At 35.1% G+C, this 23,444-nt stretch overlaps 2 protein-coding genes across 3 annotated transcripts in view; one reads left to right on the forward strand and one right to left on the reverse strand.

Annotated features, from left to right (window-relative positions):
* Positions 1-3,249, forward strand: part of LOC136029103 (ubiquinone biosynthesis monooxygenase COQ6, mitochondrial-like) — a 37,246-nt gene extending 33,997 nt beyond the window's left edge. The window contains exon 9 of the mRNA XM_065707170.1: positions 3,135-3,249. The gene's annotated coding sequence lies outside the window, so the exon portion shown is untranslated. The remainder of the gene's footprint in view (positions 1-3,134) is intronic.
* LOC136029104 (uncharacterized) lies at positions 341-17,568 on the reverse strand. Of its 2 annotated transcripts, XR_010617975.1 has the most exons (6): positions 17,409-17,567; positions 10,754-10,832; positions 8,873-8,972; positions 4,461-4,676; positions 2,467-2,634; positions 341-1,313 (listed from the first exon to the last, which is right to left on the reverse strand). XR_010617975.1 is itself a non-coding variant. In XM_065707171.1 (5 exons), the coding sequence occupies exons 1-4, from the start codon at positions 17,488-17,490 to the stop codon at positions 4,503-4,505; spliced, it is 435 nt and encodes a 144-aa protein (XP_065563243.1). In that variant the 5' UTR covers positions 17,491-17,568; the 3' UTR covers positions 1,176-1,313; positions 4,461-4,502. The 2 variants fall into 2 exon arrangements, 1 of the variants encoding a protein (XP_065563243.1); XM_065707171.1 differs by lacking the exon at positions 2,467-2,634 and having other exon boundaries at positions 1,176-1,313; positions 17,409-17,568.
* Positions 17,569-23,444: the final 5,876 nt, after the last annotated feature.

Consider the following 23,444-nt stretch of genomic DNA (forward strand, 5'->3'; position numbering starts at 1 on the left):
CTCTCCTCTCTCTCTCTCTCTCTCTCTCTCTCTCTCTCTCTCTCCTCTCTCTCTCTCTCTCTCTCTTCTCTCTCTCTCTCTCTCTCTCTCTCTCTCTCTCTCTCTCTTTCTCTCTCTCTCCCTATCTCTCTCTCTCTCTTTCCCTCTCTGTCCTTTTCTCTTTTGGATTAGACAGAGGTAATGATTCAACTTTTATACGCTGTATTTTTAGATTCTCTCTTTTTTTTCTCTCGCTTTCTCTCTCTTTCTCTCTCTCTCTCTTTCCCTCTCTGTCCTTCTCTCTCTTTTGAATTTGAAACAGAGATAATGATTACAACAAAGATTACAAAAAAACGATGAATAGGTAAAAAAAATTTTATTAAAAATCTTAATTGAAAACCATTAAACGAAACACAATCAAAAGAATAAAGGAATAATTTTTTTGTCAAGGAGTAAAAACTAAGACACGCAGTTGTTTTGGGAGGAGGGGGGGGCTTCAAACTACAAAGATTTGGCTTGGTCATCAGGATATCCGGTCCTTAGAAAGGTTTCTTGAATATCCATCATAGTGCCAAAGCTGTGTACTGGACTTTGAAGCACAGTAATGTCTTTGTTTCTGAATATTTATAACTGGAATTGCTGAAAATAGTATGCTTGAATCAGCGTTGTGAATTAGTATTGTTGGTATTTTGTTATTCAATTTATAATATTTTTCTAGTGACTTAAATGGAATATAGCTCATTATTTATCTTGTGTAGAATTCTCTTTCAGGTTTTTGGCAATAACTCCAAAGTTTTGTATGACAGAAGGATAGGCTAGTACAATATTTATCGTCAGGGATCGGAATATCAAAGCCTGATTATCATTCTTATTAGCGTTTATGCCTGAAGACAAAGGTCTGGGTACGGGGGACAAACAGTTCGATCGTTCTACTGATAGCTCATGTCGTTCATGCTTATAATATGATGATACAAAAACGGGGATATTTAAATAGTCTATGGTAAAGTTAAATAGCTAAGTTCTAAACAAGTTAAGTACAAAAGCTAAGCATTAAAGTGCTAAGTACTTCTAATAATATGATGAGACGAAACAGGGTCGGTGTTTGACCGCCTCTAGTGATCAATGCATTGGCTTAAGTACTTCTTTAAATAGTCGATGGATGGTCTATCTGCAGGAGTTTTGCTTTTGTAGTCCATTATTAATTGAGAGTTCTTTACTATGAAATCTCCGCCCATCTGTAAAGGGTCGTCAGGGATTTCTTCAAAGGGAAGAGGTAGGCTGATATCTTGCGCTATTTTTTCTCCGTAATATGATATTGACCGGTGGTTCCAAACCTGGAAAGCAAAAACTAAAATGTGAAAAAAATGATTTTGTTCTATTCTTGATATACATCCTCCAGTACCCTAGGGGAATTCCTGAAATTGGATAACACTCGTTTAAAAGCTAATTCCCTTTATTCGTTTCGTAATCGTAAAGAAAATATATTAAATCTTGCTTCAACAAACCTAAATTTGAACTTTCCTTTTTAATTTGAGTTTAATAGTAAGTTTTTAAAGTAGATTTCATGTCAATTTTAATAGTATGCTTTGAACTAGACCTATCTGCTCAAGTAAATCTAAGTGGCTGACAAATTTGCTGATGTCCTATCTGGCTCGATTTTGCATACAGGAAGGGTTCTTTGGTTTAAAAGAAAATTAAAATAACAAAAACTCAGAATGGGGAGTTAAGGTTTGTGTTTCCTGTGTAATGTTTTTTGTGCTATTTTGTTACTCTTTTATGGTCTTCATATATCAACGAAAAAAAAAAGCAATTTTGGTATTATTTCATAGCTGACATTCAACTACATCTATCTTCCGAATTCAGTTTTTGAAATTTTGTGTATATATTGATTTTTTAGATTGGAAACACATTGAAAATTTGTTGAAAATTGTTAAAAAGGATAATATCCTTATTTTTCTTAGTGAGTTTAGAATCTTTCACTAGAAAAAGTCGAATTAATATCATAGGTCTGGCTCGGTGAAGGGATACATCTGAGAATAATGAATCCAATGATATACGTATTTTTCCTTTTTGTACAAGTTAGAGCTGCAGGATTATTGTAAAATTGCTTGTTTCAGAGCGAACATATACCTTAAGGCTAGGAGAATTAAGAGAACAAAAATATACTTAAAAAACATTAAAAATTATTAAAAACAAATTGTTCTCATTTTTGTTCTTCTTCTTCTGAATTCTGTCGTTTTAAGTTAAGTCGGCTTTGGATCTTATATTTTTCGTTGAATTCACTTCCACTCCCCCAACGAAATATGAAAGAGTAGCAGTAAGCATTAAAGATATGATTGTTGTTTATATAACGGCTTTATAAAAACTTTTCGTGGTTAAGCCCCTTGCCGCAGTGAAATGCTGGCAGTGTGCCTAGTCTATCTAACCTTACAAATTACAGTCGACTTCGGGCAAAAATATGTAATTAATTATAATTATGCGACTAACCTTGTATAAAGATCGCTCTAGTTTAAAATATTGGTAAACAGCTCTGGCTTCATCACAAAACACGGGAAAAATAGTTTTGGTTTCTTCTTTCCACTTTCTGGCGCCTTCTTGACTCCCAAACGAAATTATATGTATCGATAAACCAGGGCAAATGGATTTAAGAGACTCCTACAATGAAAAAGGGGTATAGCTTCTGTTTTTAACTCATTCGCATTCAAATTAGTGAAATAAATAAAGTAGAAGATCATAGAAAATGTAAATTACTTAATTTGCATGCATTATAATAGGTGACAGATTGACAAACAGTTATACTATATTCGGATTTTTAAATAAGGAGGTGGATTGAAAAAATAGGTTTTTCAGTAGACTTTTCAGAAATTTCAGTTACCTGACGAGAAGTCACTAGTCCTGGCAAGTTGGATTAATAGCTGTATGTGTTACTATTATAAATAGAAATATTATAATAAAAAATATCTAAATACAACGTTGGTTTGTGGTTTAAGTAATGTGCAATGACCCTATCCTCAGCAACTGTGTTAGTGATCCTTAAAAGGGTTAGAACCGGCACAAAGCAAAACCTACCAAGGTCGCTAATATTAAATACTTTCATTGTAACTGGATTATTGTGATACACTCATATTGCTCTACAAAATTGTAATTTTTTTCAGTCATGAAGATGTAAGGCTTTCTACGTTGACAGATGCTGCTATTGTGTTTCTGCGAGTATTTTTATTATAGTTCTACTGATTTTAAATATGTAAATAAATAAACCGATATACACGATATTATTTCAAAAAGCCATTTTTGTAACAAGACTTTGGACAAGAGGCTTTAAGTCTTTTTCTTATAAATTTCTCAAATAGTTTTAAGTCCTATTTTGATATCAACGCCTTAAACCATTTGATGTCATTCCAATGTTACTGTGACGCATCCCGAGGTGAATAAATCCGAGATTTAAAGAATCAGTAGTTGATATTTCAGAAAAACTATGAATACTCCGTGGATAAGGATATTAGTCTTGGAAGATCAGAGCACTAAAATACTCACAGACAAGAAGGAAAAATAAAAGGAGAAAGATGGAAAAAAGTGCTGATTAACTACCAAGTACAACAATAATAAAGGGGCAATCCGCCTCAGACAAAGACAAAGGGCAAGAGTTTAGCTGAAAGCGGTATTTTCTGTTAAAGTGAACTGTGTTCATTGTAAAAGTTTCCGGTATATATGTAGAATCAACTCAGAATTCCACTACCATTTTAGAATAAAACCATTTAGAATAAAACTGAACGGATTGTGACTTTTAACTTAATCTAGATGAAATTACTACTGGAAATGATTTATTACTAAAATCTACAAGGTTTTGTGACAAGAAATAACTGTGGAATATGTAAAAGTGCTTTTAGAGATCACTTTTTCATATTATAGCTGTAATTCGCAATCAATTAAAAGCTTTTGAGTAGAAATATGCTATAGCCTAATGTATCGAATTTTTTGGTGAAGTTTTATCTTCACAAAAAAAGTTTAATATTTAAAGTTTAATATTTTCCAACTGTAATTTTGTTTTCAGTCCATATAATAACTACAAAGTATAGATTATTTTCTTTATGATGTTATTTCATTAATTGTGCGAAAATTTCTGAAGCTCAAACTCTGCAGAAAAATACCCCAATTTGTACATATTTAATTTTATACTTAAGTATGTTAGTTCAAACATTTTAGAACTTTGTAGTATATGTGGCAATTAACTGATGTTTGGTGGTCTGCATTTCTGGAAGGCGTCAGCATTCTTAAAAATAACAACACATTAGCGAATTGTAATATATCATTAAAAATAAGTCAGGATATTTTAAATGGTGGACCCAATGACACTATTTTGCGTACGCTTCCAGTGCCAATTGAAGATTAAGGGCTAATAAGTTAAACGAATTAATATCTTTGAGATCTGTAGTTTATTCTTGTGAAATACGGGCTGTACGGTGTAAAATAAGAGTGCTTACAAATTCTCTTTCCAAATTTGCCACGTGGTTCCGTCAGGGTAGTCAAGCAAAATGCCTGAGAAGAACAAACAAACATATTGAGGTCTCCCCAAGAGATTTAAAATTAGTTACTTTGCCAGTTGAACAATCGCTGACATAAATTTGGCTTGGGACACTTAAATTCGTTTGCTTGAAATATGTGGAGTCGATTTCCTTCAAAAAATTGTCCCAATCGTCCTAGATAAAGAGAATTATTTAAAATTAAGGTTAAACGCATTTTAATCTTAAAAATTAAGTAAATTACACAAAATAAATACTACTAATTGCTAACTGAGAGTGGAATTATCCTATTCCACATATCCGAGCTCCACAGTTCTGGAGATCTTACACCATTTAATATAATTTTTACTACCTTATGTCACTGCCTTATGATCCTCGTTGCCCTCTAAAAGCCCGTGAGGTTACGGAAAAGGAGGCCGAAGTCTTATTTTATCTTCGATTAATTTTTTTTGCTCATACAAAATGAGAATTTTAATGAAGGTACAACTTCGATTGAGGTACAAGGAACAAATAACCTTAGTAAAGCAGAACTTTTAAATGTTTACTAACATGAATAAACCGTGCGATTGGCGTCCAGGAGTAAATGTAACAATCACTGGTATATTTACATTTAACAATATTAGCATCATAACTTCTTATGCCTTTTTGAAAGGCGATCAATCACTTCTGATTTCCTCTTCAAAACAAGCATTTCCATAGATTGAGCAACATTTATCCTTTCCTTTTCTTCGGAACGAGCTTTTAGTGCTGCTGCCAGTATGCTTTGAGCATGCTTTATTTGTGAAAAAAAAAATATAGATAAATATTAAGTACATTCATTCTTAAAATATACTTAGATTCTATTCACCAATCCCCACCCGAGCACAATTCGTCTCCACACCACTTACTTGAAAAAATGTACACCATTTAGTATAATTTTCCGCTCTGTTGAATATTATATGTGGGAGCTCTGTGTGACTCTCTTTTGCTCATCACCTGAGAATTCAGTTTTATCTTAATCGACATTTTAGAACTTTTTTTAGGACAAAATTATCCAACAAGTGAGACTATTCTATTCCCCCTACTCTTTTCACACTATTACTAATGGCCGAAGAAAAAATTAAGCTAATGCAAACTTATGAACTGAACAAAGGAACGTTGCAAATTAACCTTCAAAATATCCTATTTACCTTAGATTGAGTTTTCGAGCAGTAGTGCCATATTGCTGTCAGGTCGCATAATGCTGCCAACTCACCAGAAGATAAAATAATCTGAGACCAACGTAGCTGCGCACTCTTCTCCCCTCTCCCACTTTGTTAAAAGCTTCGCCCTTTAACCCCTCACATGAAGTTCCTACGATCATTGAATGTTTTCTTGTGACCTCTTCCCACCCCATTAAAGAATTTACTTCTTTTTGTTTGGCCCAAGCTTGATTGCTCAAAAATTGCATTCTTAACCTATCATCCGTCGTCCAGAAAACGCGATATCAACACTTTCAATTTTCTATAATTATAGCTTTAGAAAGTGGGACTGAATCACGTTTGCGTACAACTTGTTTCTCGTTTCTTATATCTAAAATCGTCTTTGGATAATTACTCTGGAAAGCAACTAGATTATCTTCCTCAAACTTTTGAAGTGGTTCCTTTCTAATGCCATACTTGACCTCTGTAACAACTGTCGCTTCTAGCATAATAGTCTTTGTTCTAAGACGTATCTCCAATTTCTTCAGAATGTATTTCACTCCAAAAAAAAAGAAATAAAAACAACACCCTGTGCCTCGACTGTTATATTTTTTACATCTTAACTGCACCCTTGCCATTAACGGTTTCTGTGTAAGTGCAACCGACAACTCGATCAGCTTGCTTGTTACCTATCTACAGTTTTCATCCTCAATCAGATTTAAGCGACTTACTCTTCTTAAAATTAATTTTCAGGTGCATTCTCTCACCCTGAACTCTCAAAGTCTCCAAAAGTTCATTCATTTTGCTAAATTTTAAGGACACTCAAATCGTTTTACCAATTTAAGAGAATATACACCTATAGCCTTGGCTGTGTTCCTAACACATAGCACTTACCACTTTAAAACACTTATATTCTAAGGCGTACACAGCGTTGCTATGTCAGAATTTTAATTTGTACCTAACAAAGCTCTAAAAATGTACCAGACACCAAAAATTATAGCGCTTGTTGTGCGAAGTGCAGCACGCGCATCTTCCTTCGAACAGTACTCTCTACAAAATGAACAACCAGGGTTGGTAATCTGCACCTTTAGCTATTTATGTATTACCAATGGGTCAATTATTAAGTATAATTAAACAGGCCTCCCTTAAGGATGGAACTAAATGAGCCTCGTTCTTAGAGTTTTAAATTGGATGCCAATTTCTGGAAACAAACAATTGAAAACGTACGTTCACACAGAACCTAAAGAGTGCCTGCGATGTCACAAAGACGAAAAAGACAAGTCCCGAGACATCAGTATTTTTATAACAATGAACAGAAAGAGTCCTAATTCCGGCTATCGAAAAAAAATGCTGAATTTTGTTGCAAATGTTCTGGATTTTTACCAGTTTGGCAAAATTGTACCGAATTTTTGAGATAAAGAAAAAATTGTAAAGATGTACAAGTCGGAGGAAAATGTACTGAATTTGGTACAGTTGTACCACCCATACCATCACTGGGTGTACAATGATAGGACCGCCACTGAAGCTTTTCTATTAGCTTAATAAATGTCAGTTTTTATTCTATTGAACTGAGGACTAAATAGGTTTGATAATTCTAAAACTTCTCAATTATTAAACTAAACCCAAAATTTTGTCTTCGCTTGATCTTACTTTTCTTAAGACCAAATGTACTCTTAAAACTTATCTAGTGCCTCTCTTGGTAAGATAAGTATTATCATACAAAGTAATTAGATTCCTACCGAAACAAACCTATGTCTCTGCAATTACGTCCTTAACTCATCACTTTCCTTATGGAGGAGTTTAAGCTTAATTTCTTGAAAAAGGTCTGGTGAGTTTTCCTAAGAAATCCGTTTCCCTTGAACCAGTTAAAAATTCGTATTTAGAATTTACCTCTTTTTTGGAAACTTCTGACCTCCTCCCAAAAGTGTTCTCCTATCCTTCAGATCTACATGGAAAGGGAAGCAATTTACCATCCAACCTCCCTTCGCTAAAAGAAGTGTATTTTGGAAAAGTGTTAATATTGTTGCTGATAGAGCAAAGTAAAGATTTTTGTTGTAAAAAATATATGCAGCAATGAGTAGCATGGAAGGTATGGGCCATCTTATCAAAATCAAGAGAAACCGAAGAAAGTACCACTCTTTTAAAGAAATAGAAATAATTTACCAAAAACTCGTTTTCTGGAAAATTTCAAGTTAAGGTTTTCCAAAGCCTTATGAAATCTACCAATTAATAAGGGCACACTCAGTCAGTGGTAGATTTGGTTCTTATGATTAAGATTTCCTGAGGAGTATGTGACCTTATGACTAGCCTAGAACTATAACTTGTACTGAAAGGACAAGATATTTACACGATTATATTTCATTAGTGCAGATCTATTCTTTCATCAAGCCAGAACTATGATACCGTTTAGAACCTTTCTTAGAGAGTGATCGAAAATAATTTCAAAATAGGAAAATCTTCCATGTTCACATGTTTGTAACGTTTTGGTAACGTTGTTTCAGTAAAAAAAAAAAAAAAAATCGTAAAGCCCATTTCAAAAGATGAATCCTGTGGATGGATAGAGCTGAATCGCAGCTACCAAGTGAGAGTAAATTGTCGTCTAACATTGAGACGTTAAAACCATAGGATTGCAGAAAAATAAAGTACCGGAAACTTGCATAGGGAACATGAAGCTTAAGAAGAATCATGATTTAATACAGATTTAAACAGGTTTAATTATCACAATTAAAATAACACTGGACTTTAACTAGTAAACAAAACACTTTTTTGAGAGTAAAGCGCTACGCGTAAACTTGAAATGATAAAAAAAAGCTATACAAAATGCGAAGGGGTTCCTGTCCTGTCTCATTCTCCCTCCTCCCTCCCACCCTTTCCAATAAAAATTATTTTTTCCTTACTGAATTTATTTTACAGCTGGGTAGAAAAACTTCAATAAGAGTTATACATAATGCTTCTTTGACTCTCATAATTTCTAATTTGGGTTATGGTGACTTTTTATTGCAAAATCGTGACATTTTCATTTTCAAAGTATTGTAACAATAGTTAAAGTTCAGTATGAAGAGCTGGTCTGCCAGTCCTCCCTCACGCAAATTTAGGATGATTTGTGCTCACTTAAGTTGTAATGTCGCTCTTTCCTCTCACTTGAGAAAACTTCAAATACTTTTTTATTATAGAAAAAAAAATTGCGCTCGAAAAATATTTAGTATTCAATACCTCAGAATCGATTAGCTCTTCATAGATGTCTCTTGCCACCTGACTGCTATGGTTGAGCTGAAAATAACTATTGAGCTCTTCCCTGTTACGGAAACCGCATCTAAAATAAAATTGTGAATTAAATGTACTTGAATGAAACATAGCTTAGAAAAAACTGCATGAATGTAAAAATCTGGAAGTATGTTGTGCACAGCTAACTTCATTACTTAAATATGGAAGTGCATCCGTAACCTTAAAGATGCAGCTGAGGCATTTTGCTGATATTTGCTGATATTGTGTCAGTTTCACAAGAAATGCAAATCTATTAGATTTGGGTCTTAAAACAAAAGAATTTCTTGAAAGGTAAAAAAAATAATCTAAACCTTACTGTAGAGGACACTTAATCTTATAATGTGTTTTTTTTTTATTATCCTTTCGTATGCTGCCACTTCAGGGAGAAGTTGTAAAGGCTACATTCAAGTTAATTTCATTCTACTCCAAGATAAAGACTAGGGCGACTTAACAGAAGAATATAGCTCTGTTCATGATTAAATAAAAAAAAACAAGTTTTTTTAAATGAAAGTAAGGAGCAACATTAAAACTTAAAACGAACAGAAATTACTCACGTATATGAAAGGGGCTTTTCCTCCTCAACGCCCCGCTCTTTACAATAAAGTTTGACTCTTTCTCTTAACTCTATTTTTAAAACAGTAAGAAACTTTAGCGTAAAGAGCGGGGGGTTGAGGAGGAAAAGCCCCTTTCATATACGGAGTAATTTCTGTTCGTTTTAAGTTTTAATGTTGCTCCTTACTTTCATTTAAAAAAATTTGTTTTTTTTTATTTAATTTCTGGACGCTTTTGAATTAATGCATGTTTTGATCTTGGCTCTGCGCACATAAATAATTAAAACGAAACTTACATATTAATTAATTCACTGCTGGTGTGAAAGGTGAACTCAAGATTTCCCGATGACTAGCCGAGGCTACTAACCCTTGTCCAACAGGCTCACTGATATTCTCAAACAGATAAAATCTTTTATTACTAAATTTAAAGTTGAAGGCTTGTTTGTTGCAATAAGTGTATGCTATGGGCTCAATTGTGCCAGCCGAATGTGTAGCACTAGTGGCAGGGGGTTCCAAATGAGATTGTCTAGCCCTCCGTGAACACTAGGATAAAAATAGAATGGGGAGTGGGGGAGGGGTGTGAATTAGTTACTAATCTCTCTTTGTTTAGACTAAGCCTGAATAAGGGTGCTGCGGGGTGATACCTCCTTTCTTATTACAAAAAAAAATGTTCTGACATTTATCTTAAGGCTGGATTTTACTTAAGTGATTTGCTGCATATTTCTTAAGTTATATATAGCGAGGTTTAACTGCGCATGCACTAATGTGAAAGCGGAGTGACAAGTCACTGTTTGGTCGGAGGAGAGGGGGTGTTTTGCGTAAAGAGTTCATTTTGATGCCTCCCTGAGCCGTCAAATAAATGCAGAATGAGTTTTGAGGATGGGATGGTAGAAATTGATATGTAATTCCTCTGGGCTCCTGAGAATATTTTTGGTCTACGCCTTTATTATCGGTGCTTGGAAGGAGGGGAATAATAGTATCCCCCTAATGAGTGAGCGGTTGAGGAAGGAAAGCCCCCTTGCATACGAAATAATCTCTCTTCGGCTGAAGTTTTAATGTTGCTTCTTGCTTTCAGCTGAAAATACTTCTTTCTTTCGTTTAATATCTAAAGAAATGAAATCTTTACTTTGCCAGAGGCCACCCGAAGCCGATATGCTATTCTATTAGCACTTTATATTGCTGACTTATTCTGGTAATTCGCTTCTTTAAGTTATTTAGAATCTCAGGGGATTTTGTTAGTATATTAGTAGGAATTTACTAACAAGAATATAAATATTACCTTTTATGAAATTGTGCATATGCGTCCATACCCTTTCCCAATACTTCGTAGCCTTCTTTTAGAAACCTTTCCGGATCCTCTGAAATTGAATATAGAAGTGAAAGAAATCTGCGTAAAAAGGGGAAGAGAAAGAAGAAATATGAAATAGCAACAGGCATAGATTAAGTCTATGTGCCAAAAATATTCTTCTTACCAAATATAATCAAACAGTTCGTGGTAACGAACTGTAGTAAGGAGCGACCCGGCTCAATAGTAAACGAAACTCTAAAAATCGGAATTTTCATGCTAAAAGATACATCAAAAGAATCGGATTTTTATACTGGTTTTAAATGTATAAGTTTCATCAAATTTAGTCTTTGTCATCAAAAGCTACGAGCCTGAGAAAATTTACCTTATTTTGGAAAATAGGAGGAAACACCCCCTAAAAGTCATAGAATCTTAACGAAAATCACACCATCGCATTCAGCGTATCAGAAAACATTATAGCAAAAATTTCAAGCTTCTATCTACAAAAATGTGGAATTTCGTATTTTTTGCAACAAGACAGATCACGGGTGCTTGTTTATTTGCTTTTTGTTTGTTTTTTTCTTTTTCTCAGGGGTCATCGTATCGACAAGGTGGTCCTAGAATGTCGGAAGAGGGCTCATTCTAATGGAAATGAAAAGTTCTAGTGCCCTTTTTTAAGTGACCAAAAAAATTGGAGGGCGCCTAGGCCCCCTCCCACGCTCATTTTTTTCCAAAGTCAACGGATCAAAATTTTGAGATAGCCATTTTGTTCCGCATAGTCAAAAACCATAATAACTATGTCTTTGGGGATGACTTACTCTCCCACAGTCCCTGGGGGAGGGGCTGCAATTTACAAACTTTGACCAGTGTTTACATACAGTAGATGGTTATTGGGAAGTGTACAGACGTTTTCAGGTGGATTCTTTTGGTTTGGGGGATTGGGTTGAGGGGAGGGGGCTATATCGGAGGATCTTTCCTTGTAGGAATATGTCATGGGGGAAGGAAAACTCAATGAAAAGGGCGCAGGATTTTCTAGCATTACTATAAAAAAAAATAAAAAAATAAACATGAAACAGTTTTTTCAATTGAAAGTAAGGGGTAGGATTAAAACTTAAAACGAACAGAGAATATTAAGCATATGAGGGGTTCTAAAAATACTTTAGCATAAAGAGCGAGGTATTTAGGAGGAGATAAATACATCGCTCTTTATGCTAAAGTATTTTTAGTAATTTTAACTACTTATTCTACGGCCTTTTTGATTCAGGGGTCATTCTTGAAGAATTGGGACAAAACTTAAGGGTTAGTATAAAGAGCGAGGTATTAACGAGGGGACAAACCCTCTCATATACATAATAAAAATATAAGAATATAAAAGTTTGTTAGGTTAGTTAATTCTTAAGTTACGTCTATTTTTTACTAATAAAAACGTTCGTTAAAAATTAAAAGTCCTAGTTACCTTTTTAAGTAACCGAAAAATTGGAGGGCAACTACGCCTCCCTCCCCACCCCTTATTTCTCAAAATCGTCTGATCAAAATTAAGAGGAAGCCATTTAGCCAAAAAAGAATTAGTATGCCAATTTCATTTGAATAATTTATGTACGGAGAGCCAAAATCAAACATGTATTAATTCAAAAACGTTCAGAAATTAAATAAAAAAAAACTAGGTTTTTTTTAACTGAAAGTAAGGAGCGACATTAAAACTTAAAACGAACAGAAATTACTCCGTATATGAAATGGGTTTTCCCCTCCGCAATCCCTCGCTTTTTACACTAAAGTTTGACTCTTGGCCACAATTCTAATTATTTAAAACAATTAAAAACTTTAGCGTAAAGAGCGAGGGATTGCGGAGGGGAAAACCCATTTCATATACGGAGTAATTTCTGTTCGTTTTAAGTTTTAATGTCGCTGCTTACTTTCAGTTAAAAAAAACCAATTTTTTTATTTAATGTGCATTAAGAAACCGCTTTACATGTAGGGTGCAAAATAGAATTCATTTATTGAGATAATGGTGAGCGATACGAGTTCTTGGTGAGGGACAATGCATTCTATATCAAGAAAAAAAAGTCCGGTAATATGTTGCAAGTTACTATTACCATTGCTAATTTACTTTACTTTTTCAAACATACCTTAAAGGCGTAAACGTCATTTAACTAAACCTGATACTACCTGGACTTCCCTTGAAAATCAGCCTCTTGGAAAGATTTTTCGTTACTAAAGAACAACAGGCGTTGTATATCCTGTAAGTACGGCCATGAACACCTGGAGATCTGTGACATGAGCATAGCATGAAATTCTCTGTAAGGGGGGGGGACAACTGTCCAGATGGGAGGGGCAAATTTACTTTCTTTTGGTCAGAACTCAGCTTTATACTCTCTTTTGAGGATTCTTTTTCTAAGTAGACAATGCATAATTCTAGGGAGGGACCCTGCTCCCCAAAGTAATACCCGTTGGGGGGTTTTACACGCCAAAGCCTGATGCGTCTCAATATCCTCCGGAGCTGAGTATGGATGTATTTTTTTCACCACAACTTTCCATCGTTATCATCGACTTTGTGCTGGGGAACGTTAAATAGATGGGAAACTAAATCATTGATTGTGTACCAAGAAACCTTGATTTTCTAGTTTATACAATGACTAATCGATACTAAAGAAAGAAGAAAAGATTAGGTTTGATTTTTTTCAACGAAAGTTCTATAAAGATTAGAGCTTTGCGAAGAGGTGTCAAATGTGACTCTGAACGAAGCAGATCGACCCTACTCAGTATTTGTGTTGTTAAAGAGTGGCTTGTGTGGCTTGATTATGTCCTTTTGATATACGAAGACCGCATATGTCATTTCTCACTTACAAGGATGTATTACAAAAAAGATTGTCGGTCTTATTTAAATTCTTTACTGGTGTACCTATAATCCACAGGCAGCAACAGAAAAGCTGTATAGCCTAGATTAGGCTTGGATAAGACTATAAAATCCCGTTTTGCACTAGGTCAGGACTTGAATCGTTTTCACAAGGTGTCAACGAAATTCCTTTATTGCACCCAGGAGGACTTGGCTCGTTTTGTATTGAGTCTGTCAACGCCTTGGACTTGGCTCGATTTTGAAATAAGATTGAGAACCCTTGGATGATTCAGGTTTAAATAAGGTACAAAACGTTTACATTTCTGTGATAAAGTTAGTGGTTGTGAATGGAGACTAAAAGGGTTGATTGCCCCCTGTTTGTACCTTTAGTCTTACATTTTTGTATTCATTGCAATATTCTGGTTTTTAGTGAGTTTTCACACTTCATTTTTACTTAAAAGTATATGTAAAGAATGGATAATTTGCATAATCCTAGGCATTTTCCCTTGAGTTTACTTTGGTCACATCTGGAGGTAAGTTTTTAAAAAGATTTTGATCGTTCTGAACGGGGTGGCTGTATTCAAGGTAATGTGCCATTAGGGGGCTAGAGGGTGTCAAAGAGCAAAGAAAGGTCCGGGTTTGATGACATTAATCACTTTCTGTCATTAAAAAGGGCACTAGAATTTTTCGATTTTGAATCAAACAACAAGCAGAACAAAAGGGAAGTTTTTCTTCGTCGCTATTTATTATCGAATGAGCCCCCTGTCTCGGTTTTACGACCACCCATTTTTGTGTGACATGGTCTGTAAAAAAATGAAATAAAAACATTAATAAAAGCTTAAAAACCGGCTGCCTTGTCTGCTGTTTTGCAGCAACAGCAAAATACAGGCTAATGCGTGAGCTTCGGCAGGAATGTTCCACTGGAGCTAGAGTTTGACTGATAGTTAGTTGCGCTCTGCTTTTATACAACCATTTTAGGATCAGCTTTTTAGTCAACTTAATTCAAGTTATTTTTAAGCAGAGTGGAGTAAATACGGTAAAATTTTGTTGGCCGTTTTTTATTGCGTTGCACAATATATTTTCGTAGTCATGCCTTGCTCGAAGTGCAAAAGAACCCTGAATCGCGATATACTATGTCGGCCCAATGAAATAATCTTGAGAAAGCTTGACCTAAATCAAATTTCCTGTAAAAATCCGAATTTTCACTGATACTTATTTGTCGGCCAGTACACACTCGAGAATTTGGATCTACATGTACGGGGTTGAAACAACTGAGACGCTCGGGAGATAGATAGGATATATATAATTTGGGTTGCATGTTTGCGCATTAGGAAGGGATGGGGGTAAGTATAGCAGGGCTGCAATACCAAATAAATATTTATTCAAATATAGCTATAATTTAGTTTTCCACTGAGTTGAAGCTAATTGTCTCCGGATACAAACAGCAATAAACCAGTTATTGTCTGATTTTATAGATCCAAATTCTCAAGTCTGCGCTGGCTAACAGATAAGTACCTTTTCACTTTTCAATGTGTCATTTGAGCTTTTGGAATTTTATTCCTTTATACCTTTTACATTTATTACTTTTCCAGAATGAGAAAGTCCTACTTGAAAACCAACATTAGTATTATTAGCCTGCTACCTGTTTGTTTCCATAATAGAAGAACTAAAAAAAAAAAACTGTTGAATAAAAAAGAAATCATATTAGCTCTAACCTAAGGGGCTGCGCACACGCCTCTTGCTCCTAAATCTTGTTTAACGTTACAGTACTTCTTTCCCTCTTGTACGCAAATCAAATCACGACTCTCTGAGATCAAAAATACTATTCCAGTTGACCACGCACGATTCAATTTCCTATTTCTAAGAACGGGGTATTAAGGGGGGGGACATTTGATACATAACTTTGAGCTAAAAGATTTAGTTCGATTTGATGTTCATCATTTAAATTCTAATCTTAAAAATAGCATTACGAAAGTGAAGAAGAATGGTCATTTGCTAATCTGGAAAAGCTCCAGTGCTAAACCAGAAAATTTTTAATAATTCAGCCAAATTCCTGTGCAACTTGAAATAAATTAATGGCACTTGTAAAAAAGAGCTTGATGAAACTATTCTAATAAGAAAGACATACGATTTAGTTATTTTATCCCCTTTTTGTCGAAACGGTGACATCGTAAAATTACAGTTCCTTCATTTCACTAATCGAAAGGCTAAACAAAAGTTTTCAGTTTTTTTTTTAAATTGGCCTTATTTTGAGTTATCAATCGACTGTTGGTGAGAAATAAGTACAAAAACACAAGCCAAAACAACAAAAACAAGTTTTTTCTATAGCCTATGGCTACACCTGGCCCAATTGGGGAGTAATCGGTGCACTTGCAGAGATAGTGATTAGTATTTCTGGGAAAAAATTCGTCGAGTGCTATATTTGGTAAGGGTCTAGATTAAGGGCTAATGAAAAGGAAACCTGTTAAGAAAACAATTGTTGCTTCATAATATGCAGAATAATTGTAGCTAACATAGTTTGGCTGCAGCTCCACTATACTTTATACTCACCCCCCCCCCCCTAATGTGAAAAATATATATCCCAAATTATATGTTTCCAATAAATTCCACCACCCGTCACTCTTGTTTTTTAGGTTCTTGTTCGTCACAGTTGATTCAATTTACGAGTACACGGGTTAAACCGAGAAAGAGGCATTGGAATAGCGTATCTGATTTGGGGTATGTATTTGCACGTTACGGTGGGATGGAGGTAAATTATATTGGAGCTACTGTCAAAATGTGTTAGCTACAATTATTCTGCATGTTATGGTGTAAGAATTATTTTCTTATCATGTTTCCTTCTCAATAGCCCCTAATCTAGACCTTTACCAAACATAGCACTCGAAGCGCATTTTCCCAAAAATACTAATCGCTATCTCTGGGAAAAGGTCTTGTCGTTAGGTCTGGGAAAATGATTCCTAGTTTAAGATGTTACATCGAAAATGCATCCTATATATGAGGAGACGAGACCAATCAAGTATACAACTATAAATTCAACATTCCTTTCCAATTAGAAGACAGAGAAGACTTCGCCAAATTCATTGGAAATTCATTTTATGTTTAGGGAAGATTAAAGAAGAAATTTTTATCTCAAGACTTCGAATGAACCCTTTATTATAAAAATTTTCTGTTATTTTAGAATGTAAGAATTATTTTCTTAACATGTTTCCTTCTCAATAGCCCCTAATCTAAACCTTTACCTATATCTGGTCCCATTAGAGGAGCACGGTTGGGATGTAATTTAGAGACGGTAATTGTTACATTTGAAAAGAGGATAAATTTCTCGTTGTTCATAATACTGACTTACGAATAAAGTAAACCTACCACACGATGCCTTTTCTTAAGCTGTTTACGAATATAGTAATCGCTTCTATCACAAATTCAAATTTAAGCCCTTTTTGAGCTCTTGAAAATAACCAAAATATTTCTAGTTTTCCGGTATAAAAAAGACTTGAAACACTGGTTTCAAACTTAAAACAGACAACCTAACCCAACCTTTAAAGCAACAAAATCTGCGATAGAAGCGAGTATTATATTCGTATAGAGCTTAAAAAAGGCATCGATTGACATGTTAACTTTATTCGTAGTCAATAATATGAGCAACGAAAAATTTACCGAAAAGAATATTAAATAAGAAACCAAATGGTTTATTTCCATTTTTTCCGTTTGATTTCTGTCTTATATGTAATCTTAGCCAAAAAAGTGCGTAAGATATCCATGACGGTCATTTAATTACAAAGCCCAGTGAAATCGAAAAACTTTTAAGAGAATTTTTACCTTTGATTGAAGTTTTTGCTTCATTGAGTGTGTGATTTAATTCCGATATCAAATCATTAACAGATGTTCTTAGTAGTTCCATATCTACTGAGAATTGACATTTGAAACTTTCACTGTTGATACAGCATAATTTGGGTCTTTACTAATCTTGCTCTTGCGCATGAGGAAAATACATAAAATGCAGATTGACTTTGATTGCTACTATCACCATTACAGGAGTTCGCAACTCTTGTTTTACGTTTAGAATGCGAAACGAATTTGCTGTCTCTGTCCCATTTCTTATTCTTTGTTTATGAAGAATTGGTCATTGTCTGTAAATTTTATAAAAGAAATTGGTCGTAAAAAATATTCATGTTGATGTTGTGAAGCTGCAATTTGTCAAACATAAAAGGATGTAGCAGATGGAGAGGGGAAGTAATAAGAATTATGATATCCTCAAAAGCGAGTGAAAAGTTAATTTTTGATCGAATATGGAGAATTTCTTCCTCAAGAAAAATTTCTTTGCACATTCATTAAATTTGCCAGATCAAACAGTTCGATGTAACAAGATGTAAGTAAGGACCGACCTGGCTCAATAGCAGCCAAAACCCTAAAAATAACGGAATTTTGATATCCATAGACACATCAAAAGAATTGGATAATTATGCCGATTGCAAATACATAAATTCCTTAAGGTTAAATTCACCCATCAAAGGCTATGAGCCTGATAAAATTTGCCTGATTTTCGAAAAAAGGAGGAAACATCCCCAAAGGGTCATAGAATCTAATAAAAACCCCACCATCAGATTCAGTGTATCAGAGGACTACTGTAGAGGTTTCAAACTCATATCTGCAAAAATGTGGAAATTTGTATTTTTGACAGAAGAAAGATCACGGATGTGTATTTTTTTTTTCCAGGGGTGACAGTGTCGACCCATTGGTCCTAGAACATCGTGAGTGGGCTCATTCGAACAAAACTTAAAAGTTATAGTGCCCTTTTAAGTGACCAAAAGGATTTGAGGGCAACTAGGCCCCCTTCCCCACCCATTTTTTCTCAAAATCGTCATATCAAAATTTTGAGATAGCTGTTTCGTGTATCATAGTTGAAAGGACCAATAACTGTACCTTTGGATATAACATGGCCCCCTACAGCCTCAGGGAAAAGGTCTTTAAGTTACAACATTTGCCCATTCTTGCCGTATAGTATTTGTTTTTGGGAAGTATGCATACATTTTCGGGTGGTGTGGGGAAAAATTTTCTGCTGGGGGTTTCTCCAAAAAGAATTTTCCACGGGGAGGTAAGTTTCCAGGGGGTGAGGTCAGGGAATCTATATACTGAGGGAATTTGCCAGAATTCCTATACAAAATTCTTTTTATATTTCTTGCTTTCTCTTTTCCGTCTGAATTTTACGCGTGGAGCTGTTAAGGGTAATTCGTATGGTGCAAATTTTCACCGGGATTGAATTGTCTAGAGGATATTTCCGTGGGGAGGAGGATTCTTTCGTAGAGATGAGACTAGATTTCCTGGCATTATTTAAAAACCAATGAGATATTATATAAGAAACAAGTTTTTTCAACTGAAAGTAATGAGCAAAATTAAAACTTAAAACGAACAGAAACTATTACGTATATGAGGGAGGCTGCCCCCTCCTCAACACCTCCCTCTTTCCGAAAAGTTTGAATTTTCTCCCAATGCTTTAAAGATGTAACACAACAGTCATTTAATTAGATCAGTAAGCTTTTTTTTATAACTTCTAAAAATCTTTAGCGTAATGAGTGGGGTGTTGAGGAGGGGGTAGCCCCCATCGTATACGTAATAATTTCTGTTCGTTTTAAATTTTAATGTTACTCCTTACTTTTAGTTGAAAAAAACATGTTTTTTGTTTAAAATGAGATAAAAGTGACTGTGATCAGAGTGGTTTTAATTGGTTTTGGAGCAATATTAAAACACTAAAATTTGCTCTTCGCACTAAAGTTCTTTGCACTTTTAAGAAAGCTTCGTATTCTAATTTAACCGGCCTTGTGTTTTGATATCAATACTAATGTCAATTTTGACATAAATATCCTTATATATATATATATATATATATATATATATATATATATATATATATATATATATATATATATATATATAAAGAATTAGCTTTTTATGCTGATTTCAAATATATAAGATTCACTAAGTCTAGTGTTACCCATCAAAAGCTACGAGCCTGAGAAAAATTGCCAGATTTTAGAAAAAGGGAGGAAGCGCTCCCAAAAAATCAGATAATCTTAATGAAAATTGCACCATCAGGTTCGCCGTATTAGAGAACCATACTGTAGAGGTTTCAAGCTCCATTCAGAAAAAAATGTGGGATTTTGTACTTTTGTTATAAAAAAAGGCCACAGATGCGTGTTTAGCTCCTTTTTTTACCCAGGGGTGAGTGTCGCGAGCTTATCGAACTAATAGTCCAAGAAGATTGGGAGTGGGCACATTCGAATGAGCTTTCCTGAGAAAATTTTACACTGAGGGGATTTGACAGAATTCATAAACGAAATTCTTTTTATTTGTATTACTTTCTCTTTGTGAACTCAATTTTACATGTGGAGATGCTCCTGGGGAATTCTCCGGGGAAATTTTCAGCAGATTTGGATCCTGAGAAAAATTTCCACGGAGGGGAGATTTCTGGAGTGATTGGAAATACGATTAGAAATTAAAGTCTTTTTCAAATGAAAGTATATTAAGGAGGATTTTTCAGGCCGAATCGCCCGCCAAACATTTTACGGCAGGGGAGAATTTTCAGTGAGGATGGAATTTAATGGAGGAGGGGTGTCTTTCACAAGGCAGGATCTTTCCACAGAGATGTTTCACGGAAGGGAAGGGAATTTTTCACGGAGGGTGAGCCAGATTTACCGAAAATTATTGATCCAATTACAAGATTAGCCCAAATTTTGTAAGAACAACTTCTTAAACACAAGGCCCGTTAAATTAGAATAGGAAGCTTTCTTAAAAGTGCAAAGAACTTTAGTGTGAAGAGCAAGTTTTAGTGTGTTCAGTGTCATATACGGAATAATTTATGTTTATTTTGAGTTTTAGTATAAGCTCCTAACTTTCAGTTGAATAAACTTGTTTTTATTTAATTATTATCAAAACCACTGCTGATCACAGTCACTTTCATCTCATTTTAAATAAAAAACATGTTTTTTTTTCAAATGAAAGTAAGGAGCAACATTAAAACTTAAAACGAACATAAATAATTACTTATACGATGGGGGCTACCCCCTCCTCAACACCCCACTCTTTACGCTAAAGCTTTTTAGTAGTTATACAAAAGCCTACTGATTTAATTAAATGACTTTTGTGTTACATCTTTAAAGCATTGGGACAAAATTCAAACTTTAGCGTAAAGAGGGAGGTGTTGAGGAGGGGGTAGTCTCCATCATATACGTAATAATTTCTGTTCGTTTTTAATTTCTTGTGAAAGGGAATCTCCGGAAAATCTCTTATTCGAAAATCTATCCTCAGACGATTTTGTCAGATGGCCGGGTTAGAATAGGGTTGTTTCATTATGATTTTCGTTTAAAAACAAAAAAAAAACCTTTATGGTTAGCTGACTTGACTTTACTTCCTTCTGGTTGGGGAACGACCTCTTGGGCGTTTCTCACCGTGCAGCACGGGATCAAAGTCAAAAATCCTTCGTGCGGGAGTGTCGGGGGGCATGCGAAGGAGATGTCCGTACCAGCGTAGTTTTCGTTGGGCGAGTTGGACTGAGAAGGGCGTTTGAGCAGTTAACGCCATGAGGTTCTCGTTGCTAACAAAATCGTTCCAGCGTAGTCCTTCAATGCGGCGAAGATGTTTTGTTTGGGCTATATTTAAGGTGCTAATCACAGACTGAGTGGCTGGCCAAGTTTCGACTCCGTAAAGAAGCACGTATCCCACCAAAGCATTTTATTTGCGCATCTTGGTCCTACGGCTGATAGAAGGTTTCCTCCAAAGGGCACTTAGTCTCCCCACTACTGCTGAGGGTTTGGTAATTCGGTGCATTAGATCTTTAAGGATTGATCCGTCATTTGAGAGGATAGAGCCAAGGTATGTAAATTCCTCAACAATCTCAGCTGGTTCGTCACCAACCATTAGGACTGGCGGGGGACGCGGCAAGTTACGGGGTTCAACAAACATCACTTTTGTCTTCTGCCAATTAATCGGCAGCCCTATCTTTAAGGCTTCATCAGCAAGGATTTGTAGGGCTTCTGTGAGCTTCGACGGTGAATCGGATACAAGAGCAAGGTCATCGGCATTTTTCATTTTTTTTTAGCTGCCGCAAAAAAAATGCAGTGAAAAATGCTCTTGATTTGTTTTTATCTGAATGAACTGCATGGTTTCGTGTTTTCTTTTTTTTTAAGTCAGTTATTAAATAAGCTAGATTTCACTGTCTAAAAATAATTCTCGTTGTTTTATCGTTTGTTGTTTGTATTATGGAAATGCAGTGTGATTTTCGTCGTTATTTAAGTACATAATTCAAAATGTTCGATTTTTAACATTGGAGCTGTACGATCCCAAGCTAAGCAGTTCCGGACCTGTTTTTTGACTAGTTAGTACGATTCTGCCTCTGTTATTCTGCTCTGTCTCGGTCCACATTTGTTTTGAGATTCAGTGTACATACATATATAGCCTATTGCACATACGAGCATGTACATATATTGCATATATGCTCGTACATATACTTAAACACACAAACTCACAAAAATTGGGTTAAAATAATAGAGGTACTTGACTCTTATCAAACAGTTCGTGGTAACGAACTGTAGTAAGGAGCGACCCGCCTCAGTAGCAACAGAAACTCTAAACTCTAAGTTTTTCATTGTTTTAGAAAATAGATTTGTCACTGAGTCTAACTTTAGCGTAAAGAGCGGGGCGTTGCGGAGGGGACAACCCCTTTTATATACGGAATAATTTCTGTTCGTTTTAAGTTTTAATATCGCTCTTTACTTGCAATTAAAATAAACTTGTTTTTTTATTTAATAGCCTCCAGACTCAAGTTCTTGGTCTATGTGGAACCGGTTTCTTTCTGTATTTCAGTATGTGCTCGGTTATAATTAGCTTAGCGTGAGAGTGATAAACTGCAATGTAGTTATATTTTAATATAATATTTTAGTTGGTATTTTGGTTAGGTTTGGTTAGAAACCATTTACTAAAATGCTTTCTGGGTGGGAAGTCATGATTTCCATAATCTTTATAGTAGGCTAGTCTCCATAATCTTGTTATGGAAGTATATTATTTTCAACATACTTAGGTATATTTGATTAGGATTAGCCTAACTTCACTTTTTGAGCATGGTGGCTAGAAGAAATAAGTACTGGAATAGAAATCGTAGGGGTTGGCTGTAGTAGTCATTAGCCTTCAGGTGCATTGCGTTATAGTATTACAATGCCTTGGAATAAGGCCTCATCTAGGGGGGTGGGGATTTGAGCCCCACCCCTGCGAAATATGTCTGACTTGTAAAACCGTAACAAAAATGGATAGAAAATAACTTCTATACGTTTTTTCAGTTTTTTGTGTAGCCCCCCTCCCGAAAAAGATTTTTGTGTAAAACACCCCCGAAAAAAATCGTGGATACGGTTCTGCCTTGGAATAAAGCCTGTACATTATTTCACTGTCAAATTTTGAAAGAGCAGAATCAAACGTCCAAAAACTTAAAAGTTCTTAGTCTCAGACAATTCGAAGTAAATAACACTTAGTTTGCTGAAGAAAATGAAACTTATAGCTCATTTACTTCTATTTTTAATAGCATTGTATAGGAACCTGCTATGAAAACAAAGCATGTTTTTTTTTTTAAACAAAATATAGACTTCCGTTGCAGTTTTTGCTTAATTGACTCATGAAGTTATTGCTGACAAAATCAAATGACCCACATACAATTTTTGCACCAGCTGTTCAACCATTGTATATTCACGTCTTTTCAGTGGTTTTCAACTCTACGTCGCGGTTCCATTATTTTCTCGATTTATAAAGGATGGATTTCTTTCATCCTTATAATTTTTTTTTCAATCAAAGCGCTTTCTGTTGTTTAGGGCT

Source organism: Artemia franciscana, chromosome 7 (assembly GCF_032884065.1).
Source record: "Artemia franciscana chromosome 7, ASM3288406v1, whole genome shotgun sequence".
NCBI classification, from domain to species: Eukaryota; Metazoa; Arthropoda; class Branchiopoda; order Anostraca; family Artemiidae; genus Artemia; species Artemia franciscana.